The 21,870-nt window shown below is 40.6% G+C and overlaps 1 protein-coding gene and 1 pseudogene across 1 annotated transcript; both read right to left on the bottom strand.

Annotated features, from left to right (window-relative positions):
* Nucleotides 1-502: 502 nt before the first annotated feature.
* LOC129627925 (uncharacterized) lies at nt 503-2,658 on the bottom strand (annotated as a pseudogene).
* Nucleotides 2,659-7,881: 5,223 nt separating this feature from the next.
* LOC129627924 (endogenous retrovirus group K member 6 Pro protein-like) lies at nt 7,882-8,268 on the bottom strand. The gene has a single exon (XM_055547365.1). It carries the CDS (start codon nt 8,266-8,268, stop codon nt 7,882-7,884), a length of 387 nt encoding a protein of 128 aa, XP_055403340.1.
* Between the last annotated feature and the right edge of the window lie 13,602 nt (nt 8,269-21,870).

Below are 21,870 nucleotides of genomic sequence, written 5' to 3'. Positions count from 1 at the left end.
CATACCAAATATATTGATTAATACACATTCAAGGATACAATACAGGGGATGTGGAAACTTGGCAGCAAGCATTGGCTCATCAATGAAATATTCTACTAGTTTTTATTCTGACAGCTTCTAACTCTCCGAGAGGCTCTAAGCTATTTGAATATCTTAAGCTTCCTGTGTCTTTCGAGGCTGGGAGACTAAACAATCGTATGCATAGCTGTAGGAGTCCAGGTAAACTTGTCAGGCAAGTTAGAGAGCCATCTGAGGGGTTTGTGAACTAAAACACTTTTGTCGTGCCCCGGAACTCTATTAACTGGAGCTGTAAGTTAACTCTTTTTCAGAGAGAGAGATGGTGGTGGGGGACAGCCCCCTGTAAAGTCAGAGGTGTAGGTGAGAGCACAAAGCAGTAAAGCAAGCAGACTCTGGTTTTGGGGTAGACACTCAGGCAGGCCCAGAGGGGCACCCCTGGAGTTTTGGCTTGCCTTGCCCACCAGAACTCTCCCACATAACCTTGTTATGGGTGGGGATTCCCGTGCTGGCTCCCAGCATCTCCGCCTCTTTTACTTCTTAAAACAGCCAGATGCAGTTCAGTCGCGAGCTTCTGAGTGCTCTGTCGAAGAATTCTGACAATACAAGGAAGAATGATTATGAGAAGCAGAATTAAAGCAGCCACAGCAACATAGCTAAAAACAGTAGATAGACTATTCTTTCCTGAAATGAAGTTAGAGAAAGTGTGGAAGAAGTCATTTGCTGCTCCAGCGGCAGTAAAATCTAATCGGGAGTGTTCCATGGTTGCTATTTGACAGTGAAGTTTCCCTAAATCTAAACCAATGTCAGAGCTGTTCCAGACCCCTGAAATATGGTTTTTAATTTTTTTCCCCAGTCATAATCTGTCTCATTTACTTTAAGGGTGTTACACATATCCACCAGTAGTCAGCATGACAGGACAATGCCATTTTCACTTTTAAAGCCTGAAATTCAGTCTCAATATGTATTATTGCTTCCTCTAGGGTGTCTACCCTCATTTCTAATTTCCTGGCTATAGCTTCCTGGATTGCCAATGTTAAAGAAACACTTTTGGACATAGTATCAACATATTGAGCAGTATGTACTTGTTGAGTCAATGATATTGCTGCCATGGTAACAGAAGTAATTGCAGTTATTAAAGCTGCTATTCCCAAGATAAGTAAGCCCACAAACTGTCGTGTTTGCATCAAATCCTGTAGTTGTTGTAATACAGCCAAACCGTAATTATTATACCAGTAATTAGGCACAGTTACAGGTATCATGAGATAGGCTGGCGTTTCAACACCACAAGAGACCAAACATTATATTGGGGGGTCAAACAAGATGAAAGCATTCATTGTTCACAAGTTACTATATTAGGTCCACCTGAATAATTCATGTATACATTTAGTCTCTTGGAGTCATTAGTAAAGAGAAAAACATAAGGTGAGGGTAGACAAGCTAAAACAGAATAAGTAGAATTGCTATCTGGATGGAATAAAGAAATGGGACCAGAGGCAGCAAGGGCCCTCCAAATTTCTGGCTGCCAAAAGGTTCTGTTCTTAGTTGTATAAGACAATATAGGAGGAACAAATTGATTATTATGCCATCTAGTGATGCTTAATGGCCAAGGAACCAAGTCTTTCTTCCAATTATAATATCTACTGAGAAAGTCACCAAGGATCAATGGGCTCGTACCTGGGTCTGGGTTACTCCAGTCTTGAATCATGTAATTTCCTCCTCCTGGTATTCTATAATCAATTCTCGAATCATACGTATATGATTTCCAAATCGGATACCCTGTACGATCATCTATGGTGTTCCATATGATATCTGACCGCTCGGTGTTATAACAACTTGGATATCCAGGAGGGGATCTATGGAATACAGTTTTGTGGGGATCAAGGGCCCCGGGCATACGAGCCTGCAACATCCAAACCGCTAGACGCCCTCTAAGTTCAATACTTGAGGCTGGAGAATGGGTCAGAATTGCTTTTTTAGAGGCTCCAATACATCCTTCCTTAGGGGTAGTAATAAAGCTTTCTATATAGTTGGGGAAGTTGAAGCAAACAGGAAGATCGTCTGTTAATCCCCTGAAGGTAAAATTGAAATTAATAGGATATTTATCTGTTGTATGGGAAGTATATGACCCTCCCAGTAACTGAGGCTGGTTTGTGTGGACCCGTAAGGGGTCACAGTTCCAAGTAACTACTTGAAAGGTTGGATCTGGGAGGTAAGCCCAATACTTTTCAGGAATAGGGGAGGAGGTGCTTACCTGGCAAGATAATAAGGCAAGCGTAGCAATAAACACCTTCTCAGGGGAGGCAGGAGAGCCCTGCGGGGAAGCTATATCCCTTGTGCCTGGTGACAGAGCGCCTTAATCTGTCCCCAGGTAGGTATGGGAGCTTGTTGAGTTGCAGTAGCTGGGAGTCCTGGTGGTCTCCTGTAAGGCAAAGAATTAGGGGGAACAATATCCTTTGTGCAGAGTTATGACATCTGTCTGGTGGGTGGCTCCCTCTCCTATTCATCCAGGATCTCTGGCGTCATTCGTCTCAGGACCAGCTGGGCTTCCCGTGTTGGCAGAGGGAGTGGAGATAGAGGAGGCCCCTTCCTCTTTTGGGGTCCTGGTGGCCGTGGAATCCAGTATCCGAGGGGCTGAGCCATGGTGAATCAATCTATCTGGAACCCAAATTGGAGAATCTGCGTCCTGTGGAAAAATACAAGCATATCCTCGACCGCTGGTTAACAATGGGTTGGGACCTTTCCATTGTCTGGAAAGGAGGTCCTTCCATTCAACTAATGGTTTTGTATTCAGTTGCTCCAGGCACCAATGGCAAAGCATTGCAGTAATTCCAGCTGAATCAGTATTTAAAATATTTGTTACAAAAAGAGCATGTTGCAAGATGTGATGGGGAGAACTATATTTAAACTCCCCTTCTTTTAGGTTTTGAATTTGGATTTTTAACGTTTGATGTGCTCTTTCCACAATGGCTTGTCCTTGTGGATTATAAGGGATGCCTGTATTATGTTTAATTTGAAACCTTAGACAAAATTCTGGAAAAGACTTGAAAGTGTAAGCAGGAGCATTGTCAGTTTTCAAAGCTTTTGGCAGGCCCAAATATGAAAAACAAGTAAAGAGATTTTTGTATTACATCTTTAACTGCTTCCCCTGTACGAGCAGTTGCAATAATAACATGAGAAAAGGTATCCACAGTTACATGAACAAAAGACAATTTTGCAAATGAAGATATGTGAGTTACATCCATCTGCCAGAGTGCATTAGGTTTGAAACCTCGAGGGTTAACTCCCATAGGTAAACTATTTACAGCAGTGGGACAATGAGAACAGGAACAAACAATCTCCCGAGCAGATTCTCGAGGAGTCTGAAATTGATATCTTAGCGCAGTAGCATTTTGATGGTGGAGTGAATGAGAAGCTTGGGCTTCTTCAAAAGCAGAAGCACTGTGACCTTAGTGAATCTGCCAGGTCATTTAAGTCATTTAAAGGTCCAGGCAATCCAGAATGAGCCTGAATGTGGCCAATAAAATATGCTCGGCTTCCTTTCCAAATTTGCTGCTGCAGTTTAGTTAACAAGTGAAATATTGCAGTTTTGTTCTCAGGCAGAACCGCAGTCTTAATGTGTGGAAACAGCCTGACCACATACTGAGAGTCAGAGTAAAGGTTAAATTCCTCCTCTGCAAACATAACAAAAGCCTCTATAACAGCTGTGAGTTCAGCTCTCCGGCTGAAGTCTCCTGCGTATGTAAAACTTTATGCTGATCTCTTACTATAGAAGCTCTGCCTTTAGTTGACCCGTCAGTGAAAACCATTAGAGCCTCTGAGATGGGGGAGTATTTACATCTAACAGGGAAAATAACTGGATGTTTAGACATAAAATTTAGCAAAACATCTGAAGGTAAATGATGCAGAATTTGGCCAAAATAATTTCCTATAGCAATCTGCCAATTTTCATCAAACATTAGAAGAGCATCAAGTTGTTCTTTATTATATGGAATTATAATTTCTGCTGGCTCTTTACCAAATAATTCAATACTCCGCTTTCTCCCCTTTAATATTAAAGTAGCCGCTAAACCTGGATAAGAAGCCACTACCTTTTTAGCTTGATCGGGAAGATGGATCCACTCTGGGGGCCATTTTGCCATAAAACTCCCATAGGTGCTGTTGGAGTAGCCACGCAGAGGAGTTGCCAGTTTGTTTGTAAATCAATTATTTTTACATAGCTATCAAATAAAGCTGCTTCTATTTTGTCTAAGGTCTCCTGAGCCTCAGCAGTTAATTGTCTTTTAGAAGTTGGATCAGGATTCCCACATAAAATGTTAAAAAGAGATTTTAACTTGGCAGTGGTTAATTTTAAATAGGGCCTAATCCAATTAATATCACCTAAAAGTTTTTGATAATCATTTAAAGTAACAAGATGATCTTATCTTAATTGTAAAGTAGCATGAGTTTCTGAGTTGATAACCCTTCCTAAGTAAGTTATGGGCGGATTGACCAGAATTTTTTCTGGGGCAATTTTTAAGTCTCTGGCTGTCAGTGCCTGGATGAAATCTTGGAGAACAGTTTGTAAATGAGCTTTATCAGAATGAGCTATTAAAATATCATCCATATAGTGAATCATATACAGTTGTTCATATTTAGCCCTAATATCTTCTATAGCTGCATTAACAAATTTTTGACATAAAGTAGGGCTATTTTTCATTCCCTGGGGCAACACTTTCCATTGAAAGCTTAAATGAGGCTGTTTAAAATTTTCTGATGGTAAGCTAAAGGCAAATCACTTTTTTTTCTCAGCATTAAAGGGGATGGTGAAAAAATAGTCTTGCAAATCAATTACAATAATATTACGACCTTCTGGGATGGCTACTGGGGAAGGAAGCCCAGGTTGCAGATCAGATAAGATCAGATCATCTGCTAAGTCGTGTCCGACTCTTTGAGACCCCATGAATCGCAGCATACCAGGACTCCCTGTCCATCACCAACTCCTGGAGTTCACTGAGACTCAAGTCCATCGAGTCAGTGATGCTATCCAGCCATCTCACCCTCTGTCGTCCTTCTCCTCTTGCAGCAAATCCCTCCCAGAATCAGAGTCTTTTCCAATGAGTCAACTCTTCACATGAGGTGGCCAAAGCACTGGAGTTTCAGCTTTAGCATCATTCCTTCCAAAGAAATCCCAGGGCTGATCTCCTTCAGAATGGACTGGTTGGATCTCCTTGCAGTCCAAGGGACTCTCAAGAGTCTTCTCCAACATCACAGCTCAAAAGCATCAATTCTTTGGCGCTCAGCCTTCTTCATAGTCCAACTCTCACATCCATACATGACTACAGGAAAAACCATAGCCTTAACTAGATGAACCTTTGTTGGCAAAGTAATGTCTCTGCTTTTGAATATGCTATCTAGTTTGGTCATGGCTTTCCTTCCAAGGAGTAAGCATTTTTTAATTTCATGGCTGCAGTCACCATCTGTAGTGATTTTGGAGCCCAGAAAAATAAAGTCTGATACTGTTTCCACTGTTTCCCCATCTATTTCCCATGAAGTGATGGGACCGGATGCCATGATCTTCATTTTCTGAATGTTGAGCTTTAAGCCAACTTTTTCACTTTCCACTTTCACTCTCATCAAGAGGCTTTTTAGTTCCTCTTCACTTTCTGCCATAAGGGTGGTGCCATCTGCATATCTGAGGTTACTGATATTTCTCCCAGCAATCTTGATTCCAGCTTGTGTTTCTTCCAGTCCAGGGTTCCTCATGATGCACTCTGCATATAAGTTAAATAAACAGGGTGACAATATACAGCCTTGATGAACTCCTTTTCCTATTTGGAACCAGTCTGTTGCTCCATGTCCAGTTCTAACTGTTGCTTCCTGACCTGCATACAAATTTCTCAAGAGGTAGATCAGGTGGTCTGGTATTCCCATCTCTTTCAGAATTTTCCACAGTTTATTGTGATGCATGCAGTCAAAGGCTTTGGCATAGTCAATAAAGCAGAAATAGATGCTTTTCTGGAACTCTCTTGCTTTTTCCATGATCCAGCAGATGTTGGTAATTTGACCTCTCGTTCCCCTGCCTTTTCTAAAACCAGCTTGAACATTAGGAAGTTCACGGTTCACATATTGCTGAGGCCTGGCTTGGAGAATTTTGAGCATTACTTTATTAGCGTGTGAGATGAGTTCAATAGTGTGGTAATTTGAGCATTCTTTGGCATTGCCTTTCTTTGGGATTGGAATGAAAACCGACCTTTTCTAGTCCTGTCGCCACTGCTGAGTTTTCCAAATTTGCTGACATATTGAGTGCAGCACTTTCACAGCATCATCTTTCAGGATTTGGAATAGCTCAACTGGAATTCCATCACCTCCACTAGCTTTGTTCGTAGTGATGCTTTCTAAGGCCCACTTGACTTCACATTCCAGGATGTCTGGCTCTAGGTCAGTGATCACACCATCATGATTATCTGGGTCATGAAGATCTGTTTTGTACAGTTCTTCTGTGTATTCTTCCCATCTCTTCTTGATATCCTCGGCTTCTGTTAGGTCCATACCATGTCTATCCTTTATCGAGCCCATCTTTGCATGAAATGTTCCTTTGGTATCTCTAATTTTCTTGAAGAGGTCCCTAGTCTTTCCCATTCTGTTGTTTTCCTCTATTTCTTTGCATTGATCGCTGAAGAAGGCTTTCTTATCTCTTCTTGCTATTCTTTGGAACTCTGCATTCAGATGTTTATATTTTTCCTTTTCTCCTTTGCTTTTCGCCTCTCTTCTTTTCACAGCTATTTGTAAGGCCTCCCCAGACAGCCATTTTCCTTTTTTGCATTTCTTTTCCATGGGGATGTTCTTGATCCCTGTCTCCTGTACAATGTCACAAACCTCATTCCATAGCTCATCAGGCACTCTAGCTATCAGATCTAGGCCCTTAAATCTATTTCTCACTTCTACTGTATAATCACAAGGGATTTGATTTAGGTCATACCTGAATGGCCTAGTGGTTTTCCCTACTTTCTTCAATTTAAGTCTGAATTTGGCAATAAGGAGTTCATGGTCTGAGCCACAGTCAGCTCCTGGTTTTGTTTTTGCTGACTGTATAGAGCTTCTCCATTTTTGGCTGCAAAGAATATAATCAATCTGATTTTGATGTTGACCATCTGGTGATTTCCATGTATAGAATCTTCTCTTGTGTTGTTGGAAGAGGGTGTTTGCTATGACCAGTGCATTTTCTTGGCAAAACTCTATTAGTCTTTGCCCTGCTTCATTCCGTATTCCAAGGCCAAATTTGCCTGTTACTCCAGGTGTTTCTTGACTTCCTACTTTTGCATTCCAGTCCCCTATAATGAAAAGGACATCTTTTTTGGGGTGTTAGTTCTAAAAGGTCTTGTAGGTCTTCATAGAACCATTCAACTTCATCCTCTTCAGTGTTACTGGTTGGGGCATAGACTTGGACTACTGTGATATTAAATGGTTTGCCTTGGAAACAAACAGAGATCATTCTGTCGTTTTTGAGATTGAATCCAAGTACTGCATTTCGGACTCTTTTGTTGACCATGATGGCTACTCCATTTCTTCTGAGGGGTTCCTAAATCTTGTAAGAGTCACCACTTGCCAGATTTTTTCTTAATAACAAAAATAAGAGTGTTCCAGGGACTATTGGAGGGCTCAGTATGTCCCAATTGCAGTTGTTCAAAAATTAACATTTTCGCTGCCAGTAATTTTTCCTGAGGCAGAGGCCATTGTTCTACCCACACTGGGTCTTGAGATTTCCATGTAACGGGGTCGGCAGCAAAAACAATGGCCTCCATTATAAATTTGGATATCCCAATCCAGTACATAGCTGTCGAGGGGTTGGACAAATTGGCTCAATTATTCCTTCCCATTGTTTACCTAATCCTCTGATGGATCATAGCCCATATGGAGCATTTGAGAGGTCACTTTTTCATCAGGACTGAAAAGTAGCACTCCCATTTGAGATAACACATCCCTTCCCCATAGAACAAAGGGGAGTGAAGGAACTACATAAGGCTGGAAAGTTCCGCAGGTATTTTCAAACTGCCAATTTAATATTTTTGCACTTTTAGCTACCGCCTGGGCTCTCCCTATTCCCACCAAGTCATTTTCAGTTGTATGCGTTGGCCAGGAACTAGGCCAATCTTTCCCAGCAATGCAGGAAACATCTGCCCCTGTATCTAACAGCCCCACAACAGACTTGCCAGAAACCAAGATAGTTTTCACAGGGCGTTTCTGAGTAATCTCTGTTACCCAAAAGACCATATCACTAGACCCAAACCCTCTTTCTTCTCTCACTTTGAGTAGCAGCGTGCCCTATGGCAGTGTGATAAGGTAAAAGTAAAAGCTGAGCTATTCTTTGTGCTTTATGAATTTGTATAGTTTTAGTTGGGGGTGAAATCATTACTTGAATTTCTCCTTATAGCCTGAATCAATTACTCCAGGGACAGTTGTAAGTCCTTGCATGGCTAAAAAGCTTCTGCCTAATATGATTCCTACCAAGCCAGTCGGTAATGGGCCTCTAATCCCAGTAGGGATTTTTATAGTGGGACTATCTGGTGTCAATATTGTTGAGGTGGTGGAACTGAGGTCCAATCCTGCACTGCCTGGGGTTGCTCTGATGAGCTCTGTGATGACGAAGGGTATGAATGGGTTCATTGTTGTTGTCATTACCCCAATCATTATCAGGGCCTGGAGCTGGCCCCTCAACCCGTTTCCTGACTGCTGGTCAGGAACTAGCGAGGTCCCGTTTTTATGGAATCTTGATCTGCAGTCTTTAGCCCAATGATATCCCTTCTGACAACGAGGACAAAGTGATTTAGGGAGACTAGGAATCATAGCCGTGGTGGCAGGGTTTGGCTGAGAAGAGTTAGCAGTTTTTTGAGGGCAGGCGCATGTAAAGTGCCCCTCCTGACCACAAGAAAAGCAGGCTCTGGATGAGCCAGCATTCTGGACTTGATTGTTGGAATTCCTGCCTGTAAGAAAAGATTGAACTGCTTGCTGATAAGAATTTCCTTTTATGGCCGCTGCTATGGCAATACCCTGCATCATTGCTGGCCCTTCATCTTCACATTGCTTGATGAAATCTGACAGTGTTCCATATTTTTTTACAGGACATAGGATAGCCTGGCAAGTAGAGTTAGCATTTTCGAATGCTAATTGTTTTATCAATATGTCAGCTGCCTCACTACTAGAAATTACTCTGTGAATTCCTTCCATAAGCCATGCTACAAAGTCCTCATATGGCTCCTCTGGTTTTTGCTTGATGTTTGAAAAGGAAGATGTTGATTCCTTTCCTTGATACAATGATCGCCAGGCCTTAAGGGCACAGCCTGTCGCTTGATCTAGAATCCTTGTGTCTAGAGCCATTTGATCTCCCAGAGTTCCAAATGCATTAGTTCCTGCTATCATATCTTTGGTAATATGACTCAGGTCATCTCTGCGGTTGGCATCAGCCTGCTGATGGGCAGCATCAGAATATTCAGCTTTCCAAAGTATAAATTGCCCTTCAGATAGGCAAGCCTTAGCAACTGATTTCCAATCATGAGGTGTCATCCATCTGGCTGCTAAGGCCTCTAACAGTGTTATAGTATAGGGGGCTGTAGGCCCATATGTAGCACAAGTTTGTTTAAGCTCTTTTATCATTTTTGTTGGAATGGGTTCCCAGTAAGGGGGTTGGAATAGTGCATCATACACTATTGGAAAACAGGCTTCAATGTGGGGATCAATCTCCTTGTCAGGGCCCGAGAGGACCGTCCTCGGGGGAACTCCTGATAGAGGCCTTTTATTCCCATAAGGGCGAGGAGGAGTGGGAGAGTGGAAGCGTCTCCTCTCCTGTTCTGGAGATCCCCTGACTGTCTGATACCCAAATCTTACAGATGGTCTAATCGGGAATGTTTCTCCAAAGCTCTAAGGAGTGGATGGCCTGATTGCGGATATTTCTCTTACTTCTTTAGGGATGTTTTGTGCTAGGAGAGGCAGATCCTCATCAGAATGATATTGAGCTGCTGCCTCCTCTAAAGCTGTTTTGTCTTGAGGGGAAAGCTGATCTTTCTTTTCATCTTTATGACTGCTGGTTTTCATAGCAGTTAATATAGTCCTTAGTTCTTGATAGGTATGCATGGGCTCTTTATTTTCATTTTCTTTTTTATCAGGTACCGTTTCATTTTCATTACCTTTTCCACAGGTACCTTTTCAGTCCCACTTTCTTTTCTATCTGGTATTTTTTCATTTTTATTTTCCTTTTTAGCGAGTCCCTTTCTAGATTCAAGAGCGGGATCTAAAGCATCTCTAATCTTATTCCACAGAGAAAAGGTGTTAGTAGGAATTTTCTCTGGGCCGTGCTGAGCACAATAAGCTCTTTGTTGTTTCCCTACTTTTTCCCAGATATCTAGGTTAACAGTGCCCTCTTGTGGAAACGAAGGGCATTGCTCTTGTACAAATGTAAAAAATGATTGAATATTAGTTTCCTTAACCTTAATTCCTCTTTTACTTAACAACTTCAAGATTACTTGTGTAAAGAGTTGCCGTTCTTTAGGTTCAGTGTTACCCATGTCAGAAAATGTACTATCTTTTCTACTTTTCTCTTTGAAAAGATTTTACTACTTCCCACCCTTCTTTACCCTACCTATCTTATGCAGGGGGGTCCCAGGCACCCTTGAGTGGGGTCCTAGCCAACTGAAAACTGCACAGTTAGGGGGATTACCTGACTGGAAGCCTGGTTTGGGCGCCACTTGTCGGGGTGCGGCCCCGGTTGGATCCAGGAATTCCCTCAGGATGACAGCGTTGGCGATTAAGGGATAGCAAAGGCTGAGAGATTTATTAGATGCTCAATAATAACTGGTTTACGTGGGAAATCAATAAAGTTCATGACACCAAACTTGCTCTGACCACGGAGGCCGCAGGTGCCCTCTCGAATAGCGGAAGGTGCCCCACCTTAGGCACCTTCTCAAGTGGGTCTTAGAAGCCCAGACAAATAAGTGGTCGCAGAGGACCCCCACGCTCCAAATTAGTTTGGCGTGAAGGAAGAACAGAAGAGAAAAAGAGGAAAAGGAAACAAGGAAGAATGACACGGGGAGACCAAGCTTCGTTGAGCAAGGCCGGTAGCTTTATTTTCAACAGGGGCTTTTATACTATAAGTTGCACATAGATGATAATAGGGGGTGTGAAGTCATGCAAAGTCAGCAGTCTTTGATCCTTCTCAAAACCAGGGTTTCTTTTCTGCAAACTGATCGTATACAAATGGTTTAGGTGATTTACATCATCTTCTGGCCAGAAGGCCTATTAACATTTTATGACTCTGACAAAGGTTTGTCAACCATAAGACTTATTTTCTCTAAGAGTAATTATTTTAAAGTTTGGCACCATCCTCCGAAGATGTTAGATAAAGTTGCATTCCTATAGGGCAGAGGTGCAGTGGGTTTACAACAAAGGAAATAATTTATTACCTTAAAGTTCTAAAGTCACTAACACCAAGGCCACTACTTATTTTTCCTACATACCAAATATACTGATTAATACACATTCAAGGATACAATACAGGGGATGTGGAAACTTGGCAGCAAGCATTGGCTCATCAATGAAATCTTCTACTAGTTTTATTCTGACAGCTTCTAACTCTCCGAGAGGCTCTAAGCTATTTGAATATCTTAAGCTTCCTGTGCCTCTGGAGGCTGGGAGACTAAACAATCATATGCATAGCTGTAGGAGTCCAGGTAAACTTGTCAGGCAAGGTAGAGAGCCATCAGAGGGGTTTGTGAACTAAAACACTCTTGTCACGCCCAGGAAGTTTATTAACTGGAGCTGTAAGTTAACTCTTTTACAGAGAGAGAGATGGTGGTGGGGGACAGCCCCCTGTAAAGTCAGAGGTGTAGGTGAGATAAAGCAGGCAGACACTGGTTTTGGGGTAAACGCTCAGGAAGGCCCAGAGGGGCACCCCTGGAGTTCTGGCTCGCCTTGCCCACCAGAACTCTCCCACATAACCTTGTTATGGGTGGGGACTCCCGTGCTGGCTCCCGGCAAGGCAGTCCATAGAAAAACGAGAGGCTGTCTCATTGGCCAACACCGTCATCTCTTCCGGTTGAATCCCTGTTTGCTGGAGTTGGACTCCAGCACTAGTTGTTGATATGACTGGTGATGGAAGCAAGGTCCAGTGCTGCAAATAACAATATTGCATATGAAACTGGAATGTTAGGTCCATGAATCAAGGCAAATTGGAAGTGGTCAAACAGGAGATGGCAAGAGTGAACATTGACATTTTAAAAATTAGTGAACTAAACTGTACTGGAATGGGTGAATTTAACTCAGATGATGATTATATGTACTGCAGTGGGCAAGAATCCCTTAGAAGAGATGGAGTAGCCATCATAGTAAACAAAAGAGTCTGAAATGCAGTGCTTGGATGCAACCTCAAAAACGACAGAATGATCTTTGTGCATTTCCAAGGCAAACCATTCAGTATCACGGTAATCCAAGACTATGCCCCTATCAGTAAGGCTGGAGAAGTAGAAGTTGAACGGTTCTATGAAGACCTACAAGACCGTTTAGAACTAACACTAAAAAAAAATGTCCTTTTCATTATATGGGACTAGAATGCAAAGCTAGGAAGAAAAGAAACCCCTAGAGCAATAGGCAAATTGGCCTTGGAGTACAGAATGAAGCAGGGAAAATGCTAATAGAGTTTTGCGAAGAGAACTCACTGGTCATAGGAAACACCCTCTTCCAACAACACAAGAGAAGACTATACACATGGACATCACCAGATGGTCAACACTGAAATCAGATTGATTATAGTCTTTGCAGCTAAAGATGGAGAAGCTCCATCAGTCAGCAGAAACAAAATGGGAGCTGACTGTGACTCAGATCATGAACTCCTTTTTGCAAAATTCAGACTTAAATTGAACAAAATAGGTAAAACCAACATATCATGCATGTATGACCTAAATCAAACCTCTTATGATTATACAGTGAAAATGGGAAATAGATTTAAGGAATCAGATTTGACAGAGTGCCTGATGAACTATGGGCAGAGGTTTGTGACATTGAAAGGATCAAGAAAATCCCCAAGAAAAAGAAATGCAACAAATCAAAATGGCTGTCTGAGGAGGCCTTACAAATAGCTGTGAAACGAAGAGAAACAAGAGGCAAAGGAGAATAGGAGAGAAGCAAAAGGCAAAGGGGAAAAGGAAAATATACCCATTTAAATGAAGAGTTCCGAAGAATAGCTAGGAGAGATAAGAAAGTCTTCCTCAGTGATCATTGCAAAGAAATAGAGGAAAACAATAGAATGGGAAAGACTAGCGATCTCTTCAAGAAAGTTACAGATACCAATGGAACATTTCATGCAAAGATGAGCTCAATAAAGGACAGAAATGATATGGACCTAATGGTAGCAGAAGATATTAAGAAGAGGTAGTAAAAATACACAGAAAAACTGTACAAAAAAAGATATTCACGGCCCAGATAATCATGATGATGTGATCACTCACCTAGAGCCAGACATCCTGGAATGTGAATTTAAGTGAGCCTTAGGAAGCATCACTATGATCAAAGCTAGTGGAGGGGATGGAATTCCAGTGGAGCTATTTCAAATCCAAAAAGATGATGCTGTGAAAGTGCTGCACTCAACATGCCAGCACACTTGGAAAACTCAGCAGTGGCCACGGGACTGGAAAAGGTCAATTTTCATTCCAATCCCAAAGAAAGGCAATTCTAAATAATGCTTAAAAATACCACACAATTGCACTCATCTCACATGCTAGTAAAGTAATGCTCAAAACTCTCCAAGCCAGGCTTCAACATTGCATGAACCATAAACTTTCACATGTTCAGGCTGGTTTTAGAAAAGGCAGAAGAATGAGAGATCAATTTCCAACATCTGCTGGATCATTGAAAAAGCAAGGGAGTTCCAGAAAAAGCATCTATTTCTTCTTTATTGACTGTGCCAAAATCTTTGACTGTGTGGATCTCAATAAACTGTGGAAAATTCTGAAAGAGATGGGAATACCAGACCACCTGACCTGCCTCTTCAGAAATCTGTATGCAGGTCAGGAAGCAACAGTTAGAACTGGACATGGAGCAACAGACTGGTTCCAAATAGGAAAAGGAGTATGTCAAGGCTGTATATTATCACCCTGTTTAACTTATATGCAGAGTACATCATGAGAAATGCTGGGCTGGAAGAAGCACAAGCTGGAATTAAGATTTCTAGGAGAGGTATACAGATGATACCACCCTTATGGCAGAAAGTGAAGAAGAACTAAAGAGCCTCTTGAGGAAAGTGAAAGAGGAGAGAGAAAAAGTTAGCTGAAAGCTCAACATTCAGAAAACAAAGATCATGGCAGCCATTCCTATCACTTCATGGCAAATAGATGGGGAAACTGTTGCAGACTTTATTTTTTGGGCTCTAAAATTACTGCAGATGGTGACTTCAGCCATGAAATATAAAGACACTTACTCCTTGGAAGAAAAGTTATGACCAACCTAGACAGTGTATTAGAAATCAGACATCACTTTGCCACCTAAGGTTGGTCTTGTCAAGGCTATGGTTTTCCAATGGTCATGTATGGATGTGATAGTTGTAGTATAAAGAATGCTGAGCACCAAAGAGTTGATGCTTTTGAACTGTGGTATTAGGGAAGACTCTTGAGAGTCCCTTGGACTGTAAGGAGATCCAACCAGTCCATCCTAAAGAGATCAGTCCTGAATGTTCATTGGAAGGACTGAACTGAAGCTAAAACTCCAATACTTTGGCCACCTGATGTGAAGAGATGACTCATTTGAAAAGACCCTGATGCTAGATAAGATTGAAGGCTAGAGGAGAAGGGACAACAGAGGATGAGATGGCTGGATGACATCACTGACTTGATGGACGTGAGTCTGAGTGAACTCCAGGAGTTGGTGATGGACAGGGAGGCCTGGCATATTGCAGCCCATGGGGTCACAAAGAGTCAGACACGACTGAGTGACTGAACTGAAACTGACAGGATCAATGGCATGATCTTCATTTTTTGAATGCTGAGTTTTAAGACAGCTTTTTGACTCTCCTCTTTCACCTTCATCAAGAGGTTCTTTGGTTCCTCTTCACCTTCTGCCATATAAGTGGTATCATTTGCATATCTGAAGCTGTTAATATTTCACCTGGCAATCTTGATTTCAGCTTGTGTGTCATCCAGCCTGGCATATTGCTTAATGTACTCTGCATAGAAGTCAAAGAAGGAGGGTGAAAAGTACAGCCTAGCATTTCACATGATGTATTCTGCATAGAAGTTAGATAAACAAGGTGTTATTAATTAAGCAGAACTTAAATAAGGTTGCCAGGGTAATCTCTTCAATCTGGAGACATGGCATATTACCCCATCCATCATTCATTCATTCATTCATTAGTGCCCTCAGAACTAAACTACTGCACAATTGGATACATCTCACATGCTAGCAAAATAATGCTCAAAATTCTCCAAGAGAGGCTTCAACAGTATGTGAACTGTTAACATCCAGATATGCCATCTGGATTTAGAAATGGGAGAAGAACCAGAGATCCAATGGCAAATATCCATTTAATCACCAAAAAAGCAAGAGAGTTCCAGAAAAAAACAACTACTTTTGCTTTATTGACTATGTTAAAGTCTTTTACTGTGTGGATCACAGTAAACTGGAAAATTCTTGAAGAGATGGGAATACCAGACCACCTCACCTGCCTCCTGGGAAATCTGTATGCAGGTCAACAAGCAAGTTAGAACTGGACATGGAACAACAGACTGGTTGCAATTTGAGATAGGAGTACAGCAAGGCTGCTTATTTGTATATTGCTACCATGCTTATTTAACTTATATGCAGAGTATATCATATGAAATGCCAGGCTGGATGAAGAACAAGCTGGGATCACGATTGCTGGAAGAAATATCAATAACCTCATAAATGCAGAGCACACCACCCTTATGGTAGAAAGTGAAGAAGATCTAAAGAGCCTCTTGATGAAAGTGAAAGAGGAGAGTGAAAAATTTGGCTTAAAACTCAATATTCAAAAAACTAAGATGATGGCATGAAGTTCCATTACTTCATGGCAAATAGATGAGGAAATAATGGAAACAGTGAGAGACTTTACTTTTTTGGGCTCCAAAATCACTGCAGATGGTGACTGCAGCCATGAAATTAAAAGATGCTTGCTACTTGAAAGAAAAGCAATGACCAATCTAGAGAGCATATTAAAAATCAGAGACATTACTTTGCCAACAAAGTCCTATATAGTCATACTATGATTTTTCCAGGAGTCATGTATGGATGTGAGAGTTAGAGGATAAAGAAAGCTGAGCGTTGAAGAATTGAAGCTTTTGAACTGTGGTGTTGGAGAATACTCTTGAGAGTTCGTTGGACTGCAAGGAAATCCAACCAGTCAATCCTAAAGGAAATCAGTTCTGAATATTCATTGGAAGGACTGATGTTGAAGCTGAAACTCCAATAATATGGCCACCTGATGCAAAGAACTGACTCATTGGAAAAGACCCTGATGCTGGGAAAGTTTGAAGGTAGGAAGAGAAGGGGACGACAGAGGATGAGATGGTTGGATGGCATCACTGACTTGATGGACATGAATTTGAGCAAGTTCCAGGAGTTGGTGATGGACAGGGGAGCCTGGCGTGCTGTAGTCCTTTGAGTCACAAATAGTCGGACACAACTGAGCAACTGAACTGAACTGATCTGTGACTTGGAGCAATTTCTTAAATTATCAGAGTCTGTTTCCTTATTTGCAAAATAAGGATCATATACAAAGCTTTGATCTACTGGCATTTGTGTTAAGTAATAAATATTAAAGACACTGGTGCATTTCAAAGTGTTTTTTAAGCTAAAGCCATTGCTATTATGGATACTGAAAAATACCATCAGTTGATTGCCCGCTATATGGTACTGCAAGGTACGAATTTGAACAAGGCACATTCCCTGCCTTGTACTTTTAACAATCTAATGCAGTAATGCTACAGTTCACCTGATTTACTCTCTGCTTACTGCTCTGGCTTAGCAGAAATCAGTTTTCTTCGTGCTGGGTAAAAAAAAAAAAAAAAAAATTCCGATTGAGAAAAATCAGAGGGTTTGATTTCAGTCCCTTACCTTGAAATGAATCTTTTGATCATCTCCAATTCCCTAACCCATGAAAGCAGCACCTGTACAAGACTATTTCCTCAAATACCAGTTAGATGAGAAATATAACACATGCAGGGGGGTGGGAATGTATCTCACAGAAAGCAAATGTCTCTCCAAATTCACATTCTGGACATCTCTGGTAAGCTCTTAAGTGCAAAGCAGAATCTTTAAAGACTCCCTTGTACAATGTCTGTAATATTGTATATAAATTTCCCAGTTTGTACACCTCATTAATTCCGTCTACATCTATGTAGCAGGAAACTGAAGTAATCAACCAGATAGTGAACACTGGAAACTTTGCCATTGAGAGGCCTGAATTACTCATCTAAGCTGGTGACATTAGGCAAAGTGATTGGGAAAAAACTCTTCTCTCCACCTCATTATGCTAAAGCTATACACACTCACAGACACACACACACACAAACACACACATAAAATGTTATGTAATATGACATCATAATATACAGTTTAAGTTAAGCCTCCCCCAGTCAGCTTAGATGGGGAGAAATGGAGTTCAAGGGAAGAAATATATGAATTAGAATTAATTTACACCACTGAACACATATTGGGCTTCCTTGATATTGTGTTTAGGGTCTAAGTACTTTAAATATTTCCATAAAATGAGAAAACCTCTATAAAATGAGAAAACCATTGTTTTCCAATGACTTGCCTCTTTGAATCTGGTGGCCAAAGTATTGGCGCTTAGGGTTCAGCATCAGTCCCTCCAATGAGGGATTTCCTTTAGAATTTCCTCTTAATTCCCCTATGATGAGTTGATTTCCTTTAGGATTGATGGGTTTGATCTCCTTGATGTCTAAGGGACTCTCAAGAGTCTTTTCCAACACCACAGTTTGAAAACATCAATTCTTCAATGCTCAACTTTCATTATGATCCAACTCTGCATTCGTACATGACTACTGGAAGGGTGTGAAATTATTTGCACACAAATATAATATCAAAAGCAGCAACTGTGATAAAGAGCACAAATGCAGCATATTGGAAATGCATTTAGAATTAAAAGACCAATAACTTAAAGCAATCTTGTTTATATACAGACTGCTATATCAAAACCTCATGGTAACCTGAAACCAAAAATCTATTGGGTCGGCCAAAGAGTTCATTCAGGTCTTCAGACAAACCCAAATGAACACTTTGGCCAACCCAATACAACAGATACACACACAGATAAAGAAAAATGAACTCAAACACAATACTAAAGGTAGCCATCAAATCACAAGAGAAAAGGGCAAAAGAGGAAGAAAAAAGGCCCACAGAAACAAATCTGAAACAGTTACCAAACATGGCAATAAGAACATGGATATCAATAATTACTTTAAAGATAAATGGATTAAAAGCTCCATCCAAAAGACACAGACTGGCTGAATGGGTTACAACACAAGACCTGTATATATGTTGTTTTTAAGAGATCCACTTCAGACCTAGGGACAAATACAGACTAAAAGTGAAGATATGGAAAAGGGGAGTTCCATGCAAATGTGAATCAAAGGAAAGCTGCAGTAGCAATACTCATGTGAGACAAAATAGACTTTAAAATAAAGACCAGTATAAAAGACAAGAAGGACACTACATAGTGATTAAGTGATCAATCCAGGAAGAAGATGTAATAATTGTAAACATATATGCATCCATCATAAGAGCATCCCAATACATAAGTCAAATACAGCCAAGAAAAGGAGAAGGGAAAATGACAGTGATACATTAATGGACAGATCATCCAGAAAACAAATAAGGAAACACAGACCTTACATAACATGTAAAGCCAGGAAGACTTAATTGATATTTATAGAGCATTCCATTCAAAAGTAGCAGAGTACACATTCTTCTCATGTGCACAAGGGAACATTCTCCAAGATTCACCACATGCTGGGCCACAAAGAAAACCTCAGTAAATTTAAGAAAATCAAAATCACATCAAGCATCTTCCCCAACCACAATACTATGAGATTTGAAATCAACTACATGGAAAAAACAAAACAAAACAAAACAGAACTGTAAACTAGGTGGAGGCTAAATAATATGTTACTAAATGACCAGTAGATGACAGAAGAAATAAAACAGAAAAAAAAAAACAAAAAAACAAACAAACAAAAACACTTGGATACAAATGAAAATGAAAGTACAATCATCCAAAACGTATAGGATTCAGCAAAAACAGTTCTAAGAGGAAAGTCTATAGTGACACAATCTTACCTCAGGAAAGAAAAAAAAAATCACAAACCTAAGAAAACCTGACATTATACTTAAAAGATTAGAGATAGAACAAGCAAAACTCAAAGTTAGCAGAAGGAAAGAAATAAAAAAAGATCAGGACAAAGATAAATCAAATAGAAATAAAGAAAAGGATTGAAAAAAAAATTAAATGAAACTAAAAGTGGTTCTTTTAGAAGATAAACAAAATTGATAAACCTCTAGTCAGACTCATCAAGAAAAAAAGGGAGAGGGCTCAAGTTGATAAAGAGATAAATGAAAAGAAGCTACAACATTAAAAAGAATACATTTGAATCAGTTCTAATGAGGTGGATGAAACTGGAGCCTATCATACAGAGTGAAGTAAGCCAGAAAGAAAAACACCAATACAGTATACTAACACATATATATGGAATTTAGAAAGATGGTAAGGATAACCTTCTATGTGAGACAGCAAAAGAGACACAGATGTATAGAACAGTCTTTTGGACTCTGTGGGAGAGGGCGAGGGTGGGATGATTTGGGAGAATGGCATTGAAACATGTATAATATCAGTCCAGTTTTGATGCATGATACAGGGTGCTCAGGGCTGGTGCACTGGGATGACCCAGAGGGATGGGATGGGGAGGGAGGTGGGAGGGGGGTTCAGGATGAGGAACACCTGTATACCCTTGGCAGATTCATGTTGATGTAAGGCAAAAACTGATACAATATTGTAAAGTAATTAGCTTCCAATTAAAATAAATAAATTTATATTAAAAATAAAATTAAATTAAAAAGAATAAGTTACAGCAGACACCCTAGAAATAAGAAGTGTCATAAGAGACTATTGCAAGCAACTACAAACAACACGCCAACAAAATGGACAACCTGGAATAACTGGACAAATTCTTAGAAATGAACAATCTCCCAAGACTGAAGCATGAAGAAACAAAATATAAACAGACTAATCACCAGTATTGAAATTGAAACTGTGATTATAAAACTCCCCCTATTTGCTACGTCTTTATTTATTCATCTAACTATGGATGGGCACATACGTTGCTTCCATAGCTTGGTAATTATAAATTCCGGTGCATACATCATTTTTGAATCAGTGTTTTTGTTTTCCTTGGATATATACCTAGGAGTAAAACTGATGGTTAATGTGGTAGTTCTACTTTTCCTCCCACCACCCCCCAATAGATGTCAGAAATTGAAGATTTCTTCTTGAAATATCCAATGGCTCTGCTCAAACTCAGGGGGAAAGTTGGAGGGTAATTAGGATGAAGCTGGACAATAAACTGGTATGTAAGGAAATTAGTCATAGTGGAATAACATTGTGTAAAACAGAAAGAGCTTCAGCTATGAAGCAACCACAATCAAGTTCAAATCTAATTGAGTCACTTTCCAGCTATGTGACTTTGAGCAGTTCATATCTATTCTGAAATTCATTTGCAAAATGGGGCTAAGGATCAACTGTTAAGACTGACTGAGAAATTGCAATTAACAATTTGGAATACAGCAGTTGTGCAATAAAAGGTAACAACAACTATGAGAATCAGAAGATCAACTGCAGTACTGAATGCAAAGGCATGAATCTGCCACTTGCAACAGCAAATGCTTCTTAGAAAAGCACAGTTTGGGTCTTTAGTTTGTCACCTGAAGAGTTTGTTAGACATTCAGAAATTACCTTTTGCCCTTCTTGAGAATTTACTTAGCAAACTTTGCAAATATCACCAGACTTAAAGATTATGTAAATGATACAAGAATGTAAACAGCACATCAAAAAACAAATGAGTGCACCTAGAATTAAAGACCTAAGGACAGTCCTCATCAGGTGAGAAAGAACAATCAGGGATAACACTGAAATCAGGCACAAGGCTTGGCGCTGCTAAGGTGAGATAGGAGCTGGGGGGTTAGTTTAAGTGGAGCTTGCACTCACTCCCTTCACCTCCACCGCAGAAAGTACATATGACAGAGCAGAGCACACACAGCCCTGGGTCTTAGCTATCCACTGAACCAGTCATTCACTCTGTAAGCAAATACTGAACACTAGTTAGTGCCTGCTTTGAAAAATGCAGAAGTGGAAAAGGCATGCTCCCTGCCTTCAAACAACTGATGATCTAGAGGAGCAAAGACACAACAGCGGTGACAGCAACACAAAGGAGACCAAAGCAGTGACCTCACCGTGCCGCAGGAAGAGTGAGAACACAGACGAGGAGCTTCCGCTCCATCAAGACTTAGCATGAAACAACACAAGCACGTGCTTAAACTGAATTCTGAAGAATGGGCGGGAGTACCCTAGAAAGGCAGGATGGTGGGGACTAACATAGGCATGGTGACTTTGTGACTTCACACATAGACCATAACAGGAGTTCAGAAAGTATAAGAGGGTGGCAGATAGGAAACCACTGTGAGCAGAGATCACACACTCTGCCTTTCTTGCACATCATCTAAGAACACCTAGCAGGATGATTGGCACACATGTTCACAGGAGATAAATATTTATTATGAAATGTCATATTATCTGAAGATTTAATC

The sequence above is a fragment of the Bubalus kerabau genome, chromosome 15, assembly GCF_029407905.1.
Source record: "Bubalus kerabau isolate K-KA32 ecotype Philippines breed swamp buffalo chromosome 15, PCC_UOA_SB_1v2, whole genome shotgun sequence".
Lineage (NCBI taxonomy): Eukaryota > Metazoa > Chordata > Mammalia > Artiodactyla > Bovidae > Bubalus > Bubalus kerabau.
The sequence above is the reverse complement of the archived record's forward strand: the minus strand, read 5'-3'. Positions and strand labels throughout refer to the sequence as shown.

Excerpts from the sequence above, each read along its gene's own strand:
- LOC129627924 (XM_055547365.1), bottom strand. The coding sequence starts at position 8,268 with ATGGTCTTTTGGGTAACAGAGATTACTCAGAAACGCCCTGTGAAAACT.